This window comes from Leuciscus leuciscus (genome assembly GCF_965113295.1).
Source record: "Leuciscus leuciscus genome assembly, chromosome: 13".
NCBI classification, from domain to species: Eukaryota; Metazoa; Chordata; class Actinopteri; order Cypriniformes; family Leuciscidae; genus Leuciscus; species Leuciscus leuciscus.
This window is the reverse complement of record NC_138737.1, coordinates 38,604,774-38,618,108: the sequence shown is the minus strand read 5'-3', so window position 1 is coordinate 38,618,108 and position 13,335 is coordinate 38,604,774. Positions and strand designations below refer to the sequence as shown.

At 38.2% G+C, this 13,335-nt stretch overlaps 1 protein-coding gene across 1 annotated transcript; it reads left to right on the top strand.

Annotated features, from left to right (window-relative positions):
* The first annotated feature begins 5,918 nt into the window (after window positions 1–5,918).
* On the top strand, window positions 5,919–12,692 carry tbx16 (T-box transcription factor 16). The gene is made up of 9 exons (XM_082188756.1): window positions 5,919–6,050; window positions 6,218–6,374; window positions 6,545–6,647; window positions 7,082–7,246; window positions 7,329–7,475; window positions 7,845–7,915; window positions 8,154–8,233; window positions 8,375–8,588; window positions 9,939–12,692. Exons 1-9 carry the CDS (start codon window positions 6,035–6,037, stop codon window positions 10,402–10,404), a joined length of 1,419 nt encoding a protein of 472 aa, XP_082044882.1. The 5' UTR covers window positions 5,919–6,034; the 3' UTR covers window positions 10,405–12,692.
* The last annotated feature ends 643 nt before the right edge of the window (window positions 12,693–13,335 follow it).

Genomic DNA, 13,335 nt, shown 5'->3' with positions numbered 1-13,335 from the left:
TGACCCTAAGACTCAACTAATCTCTGCAATTCTCCATCTGTGATCCTTGGAGAGTCTTTGGCCAGTCAAACTTTCATACTCGCCGTGCATTAAGACAGTATAGACACACGTCCTTTTCCTGGCAGATTCATAACATCTTTAGTTGGTTATAACTTCTTAATTATTGCCCTGATGGTCAAAATGGGGATTTTCAATTCTTTAGCTATTGTCTTACAGCCACTTTCTAGTTTGTGATGCTCAACAATCTTTTGCTACGCATCAGAACTGTATTCTGTGGTTTTACTCATTGTGATGGATGATTAAGGGGATTTGGCCTTTGTGTTTCCTCATATTTAAACTCCTGTGAAACACGAAGTCATAGCTGGACAGTTTCATGTTCCTAGTCACCCTGGTGTACTAAAAAAGGTAAATATTAATGGGAATATACTTCAGAGATATTTTACTCGTAAAAAATTCTAGGGGTTTCAATAATTGTGGCCAACATGTTTTGGAGAAAAACATTTATTTCATAATGTGATTTCCCCCCACTTTCAATTCTTTTACTTCAATGAAAGGTTAGAATTTTGCACATTTTTTGAATGAAAGATCACAAGGATAATCGATGCAGATTTATTTTTTACAGCCAATTTTGATCATATTTACCAGGGGGTTCAATAATTGTGGAGGGCACTGTACGTTTTATCACGGTGAGTTCTCTGCCAATCAAACCCCTGACCTTGGCTTTGCCAGCACGATCCTGAGCTACACTTTTGGGGCATTTCGAAGTATCTTTTTAAAATGTACTGATTAGGTTTCCATAGCTTTTGTGTAAATTTGCTAATACACTCTCAAAAAGTTTCAAATGGGTTCTATATAGAACTTTAGAATTCTTGACTCAATTTTAAAGAACCCTTTATTCCAAAACATTTGTATATAAGGAGAAATGTCTTCAATAATTGCATAATTCTCTTATATTTAATGGGCTACATCTTTTTTTTTTTCTAGTGATAAAGTATGCTTGTGAGCTGCTTGATTCATAAAATGTAATTACAATTAAAAATAAATTAGTCGACAGATTAAATCCATAAAATTATCCCATGATTATAACCCTAAATGGTTCTAAATATGAAGCGCCTGACGGAACATTTAAGATTCTATATCCTTTTCTTCACTGAAAAAATGTTTTTCATTGAATTTAATAAAAAAAAATATCGTAAGTGGTTGCAATTGATGTTAGCTACATTTAAACAAATGCATCGTTGAACTAATATTGTTTAAGTTCAACTTAATGCATTTGTTTAAATGTAGCTAAAATCATTTGTGTGCAACCACTTACGATACAATTTTTTATTAAATTCAATTAATCATTTTTTTCAGTATTGTAATAATGTAGAATCAACTCTTTAATCACAATTTTCTCAATGTCAGTGTTCTGAATGTATTCTTACTTCACTGAGAAAAAGTGTTGTATTTACTTTGAAACAGTTTTCACAAAGAAGTTGCTCGTAAATTTCACAAATAATTACAAAGAAATGGCAAGTAACGTGAAATTTTGAAATAGAAAGACTGAACTGCAAAACATCTTTGTACAACTTTGCCGTACAATCATTTTGCAGATGTTAAACTGAATCCTCTGTCCTGAAACGTGTACCTGGATTTGTCAAATGGCCAGTGCAGCTGATTTAGTTGTTTTACATTTAAATATAGCGGTGAACTATCTTTGAACATGTTCATTTCGATCAACGATTATGTTGTGAAGTGTTTCCTCACAAGAACAAATAGTTATATCCAAAAATAGTTTAGACTGAAATGGATGTGACTATTGAAATTCGACCTGGAGTGTTAATCTTGTAAACTCCAAAAAAAAAAAAAAAAAAAAAAAAAAAAGGAAAGATTTATGATAATCTGCCAAAAAATTACTTTGTACTTTGGAAGTGTAAGTAAATGTAAAGTGTGATTTTGACTTGGAAATGAAATTGTACTAACACAAATTCACAAAAATAATATGCAATTTAATGTATTTATTGACTACTATAATAGGTGTTATAAGGCTATAAGAAGTCATTTTCACCCCTGTCCAACCAGAATATCTAATCTAGTGTAAAAATTGCACTAAAACGACATGTTAATTGTCACGGGTGCTAATATAAGTGTGCTACTGTTGGATTGGGTTTAGGAGAAGGATACGCTAGTCCCTCAGAAATGTGTGTATAACCTCAGCGGAGTGAGGAGAGCCACGCGTCATGTGTGAATCATACCGACCAGCTTCAGGTGAAGGAAACCAAACCTGCGATCACACCTTCATGATGGAGAGATCGGCTCGACTAATGTCTTCTGCGGTCTTCTCCAGGTTTAGGACTTTCTCCATGTTGATCTCCAGAGAGGCCATGAGGTGTGAGGATGTTTTACTTGGTATAGAGTACAAATCCTTTTAGACGTCCTTATATTCTCAATCAATACATTCACAGCTATTGAGCGCCTTTAGCTCGTAAAAGAGGCAACTCTGATTTAACTGCCCATTCAAGAGCAAACATTTCAATCTGCTTTATTATATCCACTAAAAATAACAGTTCAGACTCACTTTAGCTTCATTTGCTGTTGATCAATAGAGAGAAACGCACTCAAGATGGGAACAGGACTGCACTTTGTGTTTAGAGTACTGGTAAAGTGTGTTATAACACATTTATTATACATTAATCACTCATTTATAAATGTTTTCATGAACAAAGAAACTGAGCATTATTATTATGTCTTGATTTATACTGCATCTAATTCAGCCGTATTGTTTTAGTACATAGTTTAGTAAAGGTATGCGATGATAATGTCATGGTAATTTGATATATATCATTGCATTAAATGATTACCATATTCACATACCATAAAATGTACTTGGGTTTTCCAAAGTACTGCAAATAATATAATGCTATGCTCAATTTTATGTCCAGGAAACCATTGTAATATCATTGGACTTTTTGGATAAATATGTTAATAAGAAATGAAACTTTTCCATTTTTCAGATTAATAAAGGCAAGAAATGACCATGCATTATACATTATCATTGAATTGAATGTGTAAGAAAATGTGTCCAAATCTCTTCCGATGGCCACATATCCACAGTATGTTTTAACAATATGCCGTCAAGTATAGCAATAATTTTTGGGGTCTTTTATGTGTGGCAGTATTTGTCCTGGATGTAGGAAAATGTAGGAAATGGTGGTGATTAGGAGTCTGTTTCGCTGGAGCTCATGTTTAGCATAAGAAAGAGTTGTGCTAACAGTGCTCTGCATCGGGGTGGAGGAACAGAACAAACTGTGGATTGTGTTTTCTGAGGGTTAAATCATCAGAACGGGTCAATTTCATCTTCCAATTCCTGTTTTGAAACATCCTAAAGGAATGTGTACAGACTTGCAAATTAAACCTCTTTTGAGTCAATCCTAAAGCATCACATTTGGGTCCAGTTTGAATTGGATCATATTTGGCCCTACTTTAGGAAAACAATCAGATAACTTTCCGAATGTCTTATTTGGGTTTGCCCCAATTTTACAGTGATGGCAGCAGAGCTTGAGCCACATGATCAAGAGTTACAAATTTCCCTGGAAATTGTGCAGAATCTTTAATATTTCTAACTCACTAATATAATATAATTCAATTTAAAAATAAAAATAAAAATTTAATTGGAAAGAATCCCAGGTTTTCCATAAAGTCTCTTTTGGGACCTGTGCCTGTGCCTTACTTTCTCCTATTTCCCCATCACTTCCTCTATCTTTTATTATTGATATAAAAAATGTAAATTAAGCCCTTTTTTCTATTGACTTAACCCAAGAAACACAGAAAATAAAACATCTTCTTTTCGATCAAATCTAAATGTAAATTTCGATCAGATTTACGTTCCTGCATTTGTGAACGGAGTCAGTCAAGCACTCATTTCAGCGTATAGTCACAGATGCATAACAATGACTGGCGTTCATACAAGTAAACTCTCTCTATTCATGTTGCATGAAGACTGCAGATCAGTGGTGCTAACAGGCTGTGAACTACTAAAGTATAGCCTCAATTCTTCTTGGACTGTTCCCTATCTATCTCTCCCTCTCTATGTATCTCTGCCGGTGTCTCTCTGCATGAATAGAAAGCCTGCTGCCTTCAGAGAGCATTTCTTCCTAATGAGATTAACCATCAAGGAACGATCATGTCTAGACACCCTGAATACGCAACCCCCTCCCTCCCTCCCACACACACAAGCTCCTTCTCAGGTAAAGCTCACCTGTAGATTTACCCCAGGGTTTGCTTTCTGCCATAACTCTATAATGGCTTTGTCTCGATTATATCTGCACCTTCATTGAGACAATCAGTGACATGATTCATCCAAATAATATAGTTTATGTTCCATGATTCATTTGGAACATTGGTTCCAATTTTTAAAGAACTTTTCTACAAAAGTTCCATATCGGCATCTATGGTTGCATGACCATAACCTTTAATATCCATAGAACCTTTCCATTGCACAAAAGTTCTTAAAACGTTCTTCACACTAAGAACAACTGTTCTTTTGGGAATCCAAAATGGTTCTTCTATGGCATCACTGCAGAATACTTTAAATACTTTAAAATAAAATCAATCCACTAAAGACTTGCCAGAGGACATGCCAGAGGAGAACTGGCCCCCGACTGAGCCTGGGTTCTCCCAAGGTTGTTTTTTTTCTCCATTAGGTCACCTGATGGAGTTTTAGGACACCATTAGGTCACTTGATGGAGTTTTTCGGTTCCTTGCCACTGTTGCCTTTGGCTTGCTCAGTTGGGGATATTTTGGGGATATTTAATTTAATTTTATCAATCAATAAATTCTTCTTGAAACAAACTTTGTTGTATTATTTTAATTTAATACTGTGAAGCTGCTTTGATACAATCTGTATTGTGAAAAGCGCTATACAAATAAACTTGACTTGACTTGACTTAAAGACAAAGCCTGAAATCGGTACCAAAAAGCACGATGCCAAGGCACAACTTTTGAAGGTCCACAGTTCTCTAAATTTGTATTCTTTAATTTGTATTTTAATTGATGATATCTGTGTAATACATCTAGAACATTCGAATCTCCACAGAACCATATAGCCACTCCAAGAACTGCAAATAATGGTTGTTGATGCGAAAAGTGTTTCTTGGTGCTTCAAGGAACCATTGAGAAGCTTTAGTTTTAAAACTGCATGTCAATATTTGTCTTGAAACTGATGTTGACGAAAGACCATAATCCAAACCCAAAGTTTAGGAAGGTTAAGTTGGTCTTTGTTCTTTCTTCATGGTTTAAGACGCAGCAGATGTGTTGGGAAAGCACGGCCATCAAAATGATTAAGCTTAGAACATATGAAAAGCAAAGAAAGTTCAGAAGAACTCAAGTGACAACAATTGCATTTTAAATTATTTACCACAGTTGTAAAAATCAGGACCTGGTGTCTGTAGCATCAGTGAGAATTGGTGGATATGTGTGTGTGAATTAGCAAACGCGAGTGCCGAGTGTGTCAGATTATGTTTGCGTCGGGGGGTCAATGCTGTCAATTAGACAGTGAAGTCTTTGCTCTTCCTCACATTAGCTGGATTAATGAAGGGAGTTTTGTGCTTGATTTGCCATCCTGTATTCTTTGGGCTTGTACGTATTTGTTTAAAAGTCCTTTAGCAGTTCATAAAGACATGTTTCCTCTGCTTGTCCCCTTCCTGTTGGGACTCTATCAAGGCTCTGCTAACTCTCTTTGATTCTGCACATCAGCCAATAGGATCATGACATTGACTCATCACCGTGTCACTTCAAAGGCAGGGAATGGGGGTTCAAGCCCCGCCCACATCCAGGACCCACTTAAAGGTGTGGGACACCTCCTCTGCATCTGTGGCAGAAGGAACAGACAGACACAACGCTCTGAAGCTATTCATCCTTGGACTTAACAAACATTGGATTTAACTCAAGCCCTTTAAGTTCTTATGGAGAACTTGTGTTTTAACTGAAACATCTAGGTATTGCTCATTTATCTCCTTTTCTTCTGGTGGACATCTTTTGAGAAGCCTAAATAATGCAGGCTATCAGAGGTGAGTGTTTGTCTTAAGCCCAATTCCCCTACAGTGCTCTTACTCTCACTCTATCTTCATTGTTAATTCGTCTTTTTGGACTTGGTTCTGCACGATTGAATTTTCTCTGGGACTTCTTCCGTGGGATGCCATTGACAAAACATCTCAAATATTTCATGTTTCCTCAGACCTCAAGCACAATTTCAGCCTCCCTCCTCCGCCCTCCATGGCTGGAGCCGGTGATTCCTACCACCAAGGCAACATCCGAATGACTATAGAGGATCCGGATCTGTGGAGATCCTTCCATGAGATCGGCACCGAGATGATCATCACCAAACCTGGCAGGTACGTCCAAGTTCCTCAATTAATACCAAGTTCCTCAATTAAAACCAAGTTCCTCAATTAAAACTTAATCTGTCGACTCATGTTTTGGATCAACTGACCTCAATGTATGTGTGAGACCTTAATTCAAGTTTAATCAAGTTAAACTGTACTTTTGGATGCTTATTTTACAGGAGGATGTTTCCACACTGCAAAATCAGCTTGTCTGGATTGGTGCCGTATGCAAAGTACATCTTACTGGTGGACATGGTGCCTGAAGACGGTCTCAGATATAAGGTTAGAGCCTCAAACTCATCTAGTAATCTCTAATAAAGTTCATAATCACATACTGACTCTCAATGTAGTGATTGCCAATTTTAAGGTCTTATCCATTTGAATGGATTAGACCCGTCTTGTCTAGACTGTTACTCCTATTGAAATGAAGAGCTGTTGAATTGGGAGTCAATCGTGAACGGCTGGAGCGTTGGGGGGACGTTGTCACATGTGTCTCCCCAGAACGTTCCCACCACTGATTGCGCTCCTCAACTTCAAAGAGCCCCAACTCTTCCTGTTTTTACAGAACCCAATGGGGGGTTTTACCTCAACACACACTCTCGTTCACACATACTCTCGCACCCCAGCACCCCCGGCACCTTATGTCATGGCCAATGTGGAAGCTGTAGTTGCTATTATCTGGTCTATGATTCAATGAAATGCTTGTTTTTCCGTAGTGGAACAAGGACAAGTGGGAAGTCGCAGGGAAGGCTGAGCCTCAGCCACCCTATAGGACGTACCTACACCCGGATTCGCCAGCGCCCGGCAGCCACTGGATGAAACAGTCCGTGTCTTTCCTCAAACTCAAGCTTACCAACAATGCCCTGGACCAGCATGGACATGTGAGTGTCCCACTCTGAATCTTGTATTTGTTCAACAGTAATTTGACTCTGATTTAAACCCATGTCTCTTCTTTTGATTCAGATTATCCTTCACTCCATGCACCGCTACCACCCGCGCTTCCATATCGTCCAGGCTGATGATTTGTACAGTGTGCGCTGGAGCGTCTTCCAGACCTTTACCTTCCCCGAGACCACCTTCACTGCGGTCACAGCGTACCAGAACACAAAGGTAAGACCGTTCAATACACTTAACACATAAAATATTAAATATACTTAAACATAAAAGCTTAATAATCAGCAGACGAAAACACATTGATTGAATATTGGGGAGAACGTGTCCCCCTCATTGTTAAGCATCTACAGTAATCAACATTTGAAGTGAATCAAAAAAGTTCATCAAAGTTGTGCTAAGACAAGACCGGGTATTGTTCAGAATTCATGTTTAACTTTGATGAAAGGTTTTGATTCACTTCAAATGTTGACTACTGTATATGTTTTCATGCACATATTTTGAGGTTGAATAGATAATGGAATTTTTTTATTTTTTTATTGGAGTTAATTAGAACTTAGATTGATGGTTCTATTATTTCTCTCACAGATTACAAAACTGAAAATCGACCACAATCCATTTGCCAAAGGATTCAGAGATGAGGGTACAAATTCTAAAAGGTAATATCATCTTGAGGTTATGTTTTATTTTAATCATAGTTCGCTCTTAAAATAGAGTTTTCTATTCAAACAACTTTCTAAAATGCAGAAACCAATTCATCATAAAATATTAACTCATGAATTATAGCTTGAATAACCATACCAAAACGAATGCGTTAATGTAAAATATTTTTAAAATGTTCAGTCAATTGGTTTAAATTGTAAGCCATTTTAACTTGAATGAACTTTCCTTTCACAGACGAGCAAATAGAAGTCTGGCTGATCCTGAGAGAGTTGCAAAGAAAATGTCAAAAGACTCTGAACATGGAAGCCCACGAGGTAATTGTCTTCACCTTTGATTTTATGTTTCTCTTTATTGTTCAGATCTGGGTTAACGAGTATGAATAGTTTCAGTACGAATTCTCAAGTAGTTGTTGTATTTGTAATTGATTGAAGTCTCCTTGATGCTTATCTCCTCAGATATCCAACAGTCCTCATGTGAAGGCCTGGATGATGAACACGCGTCCCGTAAGGAGTTGGAGGTAAAGGCCGAGCGGTACTCCCCATGGGAGGGTGCGTGCGACCGGGACAACAGCCACGCTCTCCGCGCCGAGTCCCCGCTGAGCTCGGACCCTCGAGACATGTACAGCTCTGAACAGCTCGTCCCCGGACAGAGCACGTACCAGCCGTACAGGTACCAAGCCCTGACCTCAAACAAGACCTTATTTTACTATGTTCTGCCTTGTCAAGTCAAGTCACCTTCCTTTATATAGCGCTTTTAACAATATAGATTGTTTCAAAGCAGCTTTACAGTGATAATAGGAAATTAAAGTAACATTGTTTTGGCTTTACAGCAGAATTTTAAGTCGTTTTCGCGGATCCATGCGAACTGGAATAATTTTGATAACATGTTATCTGTACAGAGGTAAAGGGATGACGGCCTTCACAGGGGAGAGTCTAGTTGACACTTCAGGGCAACCAATCATCGACGAGATGTAAATTACGTCGTGAGATTAGTTTGACCTGCTACCGCTGATGGAGAGTAGAGATATTGAATTATTGTCACAATAATCCCGGTTCGCATGGACACGCGGAAGCGATAAAAAATTCGAATTCAGTATTATGAATTTTTAGTTCAGGTAGTTTGTCAAGGTCAATTTGTAGAGAAATACTACACATATATATTAAAATGCGCATACCTATAGACTAAACACGCATGTGCATGCGGTCTGCGTTTTCACATATTTGCATAATTTTTTTTGTGATTCTTTATTTATTAAACATTTTGTGTATATAACTATTTACAACAAAGCCCAAGATCGCCCATAACCATAAGACCAAATATAAAAACATAGAATAAATAAATATGACAAGAAATTAAAATAAAATTGACCAAAACTTAAAAGGATCTCAAAAACTTCTTGATAAAGTCTCAATAAGGTCCAATCAAAATTGCATTGTCTTTCTATTGGCTCCGAGCACTTTAGCTGTGGTACACTCCAGAAGGGCAATGTCCAGTAGATATGACATCCAGATATAGCTGGGGTACTTGGTTCCAACCACAGTTTTAAGATAACCTTTTTAGCAGCAGTACATATTCGCATTATTGAAGTTTGCGCGGAGATAATAATTGTTTTTGTTTTTTTTCACAAATATTCAACGCCTGCACCTTGGAACCAATTTTAAGGTTTTTGTTCTCGAGCCACCAAACATCGTTTTGTGTGAATGAGCAGGTCGGAGGGGCGTTGAGGGTTTTCAGTTAAAATGGTGTCGTGTAACCGCTAAGTTAATAACTAATGATCTTTGCAGCGGAAGTGAATCAATCAAAACTAACTTTAGCTGGACAAGAACTTTATTCTAGAGCTGCTGTGAAGCCAAAACAATCTGTTACTTTAATTTCCTATTATCACTGTAAAGCTGCTTCGAAACCATCTATATTGGTAAAAGCACTGTATAAATGAAGGTGACTTGACTTAAAAGCCACCAGCCGACAATAGTTCTGCCTGGTCAATGTCTCAGTGCTAAAATTGTGTCTTTTCCACAGATTTCATGAATATGGCAAGTCCCCCTCGCCGTCCTCCAGTGCTGGCAGTGTGAGTGGATGCGGGAGCACCGGCCGCTCCAGCCTCGAGTCCCGTGTGCCGGATGTTGCCACCGTGCCCGATCACGAATCCTCCAGCAAACCCTCCGCCCCGGAGTTCGGTCCCCCCCCCACCTGCCCCCCACATCCCTCCGCGGGACACCAGGACTACACAGGGGTCCTGAACATGGCCATAGCCCAGACCAAGCCTGGCATTCTGGGCCACCATCCTCTCTACACCCCCTACAGCACAGAACAGTCTCTGGGACAGTGGAGCGGGGCAGCGTCCGCTCAATACCCCCCTCCACCACCACCCCCCCATCATCACCTACCCAGCGAATACAGCACCCAGGCCGTCCATCACGGGTACCACCATGGAAATGTAGGGGACTGGAGCCAATACCCATTGTTCTCTTACTCGTGCTGGTGAACAAGAGACGGGACGAGATGCTTTCTGAAGTCTGGCTCTTCACGCCCTGACCCAGACGACGGCGCACGTCACCCGGTACCTGCGAGGACCAGATAAACTCTAGAACTGAGAGTGAATGTAATGAGGAAGTGGCACTAAACTGAAATGTTGTTTGTGAGTCAACTTGGATGCAAAAGTTCAAATAGAAAATAAAGAACCTGCTTCAGTTTAATTGAAGAAAAGTCTGTGTGCTGATCTGAGGGTCTTTGTATTCTTTCCGTTGTGTGAAAAGACGGCGTGCGTGTCGTTTGTGCCAAAGGATGTGCCATTAAATGCATTTCTTAAGACTGTTGATTCGTTTTGACTTGAAACCTCAAATGCCTGCGTATTGAGGACCTGGAAAGGACTCTTTCTTTTTTTGGCTTTGGCTTTGGTTTTCTTGGCTTTGTTGTTAAGATGTCTATTTATTCTGTGTTTGCTTTTGCTGCTACTTAATATTATTTTTGTTAAAAAGAGAAATGTAGTGTAAAAAATGCTGTTTGGAAATTACAATATTGTATGTCTGAAATACAGAATGGTCAGTAAATATCTTCAGTAAAGATGTTGTGGTCGTGGTCTTTTTCTTTTTCAAGGAAAGAAATAAGCAGCTAATAAGCTCATATGTGACCCTGGACCACAAAACCAGTCACATGGGTAAACTTTTTGAAATTGAGATGTATTTATCATCGGAAAGCTGAATAAATAAGCTTTCCATTGATGTATGGTTTGTTAGGATATGACGATATTTGGCCCAGATACAACTATTGAACATCTGGAATCTGAGAGTGCAAAAAAATCGAAACATTGAGAAAATCTCCTTTAAAGTTGTGCATTTATGTTAGCGATTGTGCTGCATTCACTCACAAAAATAAATGTTTTATATATTTACGGTAGGAAATTTACAACTTATCTTCATGGAATATGATCTTTACTTAATATCCTAATGATTTTTGGCATAAAAGAAAAATCAATCATTTTGACCCATACAATGTGTTGTTGGCTATTGCCACAAATATACCCGTGCGACATGTGACTGGTTTTGTGTTCCAGCGTCACATATATTGAAATGTTCGTCAGGTCATAAAGAAGTGGAGTTCAAGGGGAAGTGAAGTAGACAAACATCTGCTGTGAGAGTTCATGAGAGCACTTTGAAGGTCTGTGTGAGATCCTAATCGCAATTTGGCATAATCTCAGTAGTTCATTGGTTCATGATTGGAAAGTGCAGATATATTCAAACCAAATATCTAAGTAGTCTCATTAATAAAATAAGCTCTTTTTAACTTTATAGAAATATATTTGCATGCAATCTTGCCAAATCACACACAAAATAATCACTTCAACAAATATCCACCAGTATCATATCAAATGTTCTGTAATAGCCTAATGCACAAGAATCTCTTTTAGAATTTTTATCTCCACATTTGCTTTTTGGTGGTTCATTTCTGTCATGTTTTTATCTCGCTCTCAGTGTAGCTTTGCATATTTTTGTTTTTCTTTCACTTTCCCCCCCTTTTGTTGGCTCTAATTGGAAGCCCACCTATCTCTGCCTGTCTACACACACATTATTTGATGTTGCATCCTTGGGACACTTAAGGTAATACCTTACATAACAAAGCATGTCATAGGCCCCTCTGTGCCCATGAAAGAGTCTTAAAAGGCGTGAAAATGGGGGGGATGTCAGAGCTGTATTCAGCACTCAATGCAGACGGGCGCTTGATGGCTGCCGTCACGGATGTCAGGCGCTAATGACCGTCGTAAAGGGGGGAGGAGGTGGATCTGTGTGTTTGGATGTCCTGGGTGGGAGAATTAGCCAAGCTCAATTCATTACAGAGCTCTTTAGCATCTTTTAGACAAGCTGAGCAGCTATTCGGTCCTCACACAGACTACACACACGCATTACCGTGTTTGAATTTAATAAGCTACTTTTGTGGCAACAAACTTTAACAATATCTGAAAAAGCTGATTTTAACTTCATATATACAGCTGGCAATATTATTATAGGATATGCTTTGGTCTATGTTCTGTTTTATACTACTGAGCAAGACACTTTTCAAGGGTTGAAACTCATAAAAATAAGTGGCAGGAACAAAGTAAACACTGGTGCATTTTACTTACATTATGCATTAATACAAAGGCAACAACCGGGTCTAAATCTAATTATTAAAAAGAGAGAGAGAGAGAGAAAAGTATTTAAGAATTTGAAAAAAGTCGGTTCATATTGAAATATTGTAAAGTAAAATGCATGTGATGGATAGGAACTTTTTTCCTTTTCTGTTTATGGTCGTCTAACAGTTATGTCTATGATTTGTTTGTTCAAAGTAGTAGTATGTGCACATCCAGATAACGTTATGCAGGCGCGCTCAAATAAAGCACTTCACTACAGAGTAAAGGGAAGTTGTTCGCCTGCCGAAGACCTTCGGGTCGAAACGTTGCACATTTTTAATAAAGTGATTTTTGGAAGCAACAGTAGCAGTGGTTAGTTTTTTGTTTTTTTGTCATTGTTCTTTATTATCTCACATCTTTTGTACATACACTGCCGTTCACAAGTCTGGGGTTGCTAAGATTTTTTATGTTTTTAAAAGAGTCTCTTCTGCTCACCAAAGCTGCATTTATTTGATAAAAAATACAGTAAAAATGGTGAAATATTATTCTGATGTAAATCATCTGTTTTCTATGTGAATATATAGTAAAGTGTACTTTATTCCTGTGATCAAAGCTGAATTTTCAGCATCATTACTCCAGTCTTCAGTGTCACATGATCCTTCAGAAATCATTCTAATATGATGATTTAATTCTCAAGAAACATATCAGTGTTGAAAACAGTCATATTTCTGTGGAAACCGTGATACATTTGATTTTTCATGGATTCTTTGATGAATAGAGAGTTCAAAAGAACAGCATTTATTTGAAACA

Bases quoted from the DNA above. Each gene is read 5' to 3' on its own strand.
- tbx16 (XM_082188756.1), top strand. The intron at 7,476-7,844 runs GTAAGACCGTTC...TTTCTCTCACAG, and splicing joins CAGCGTACCAGAACACAAAG to ATTACAAAACTGAAAATCGA. The intron at 8,234-8,374 runs GTAATTGTCTTC...TTATCTCCTCAG, and splicing joins TGAACATGGAAGCCCACGAG to ATATCCAACAGTCCTCATGT.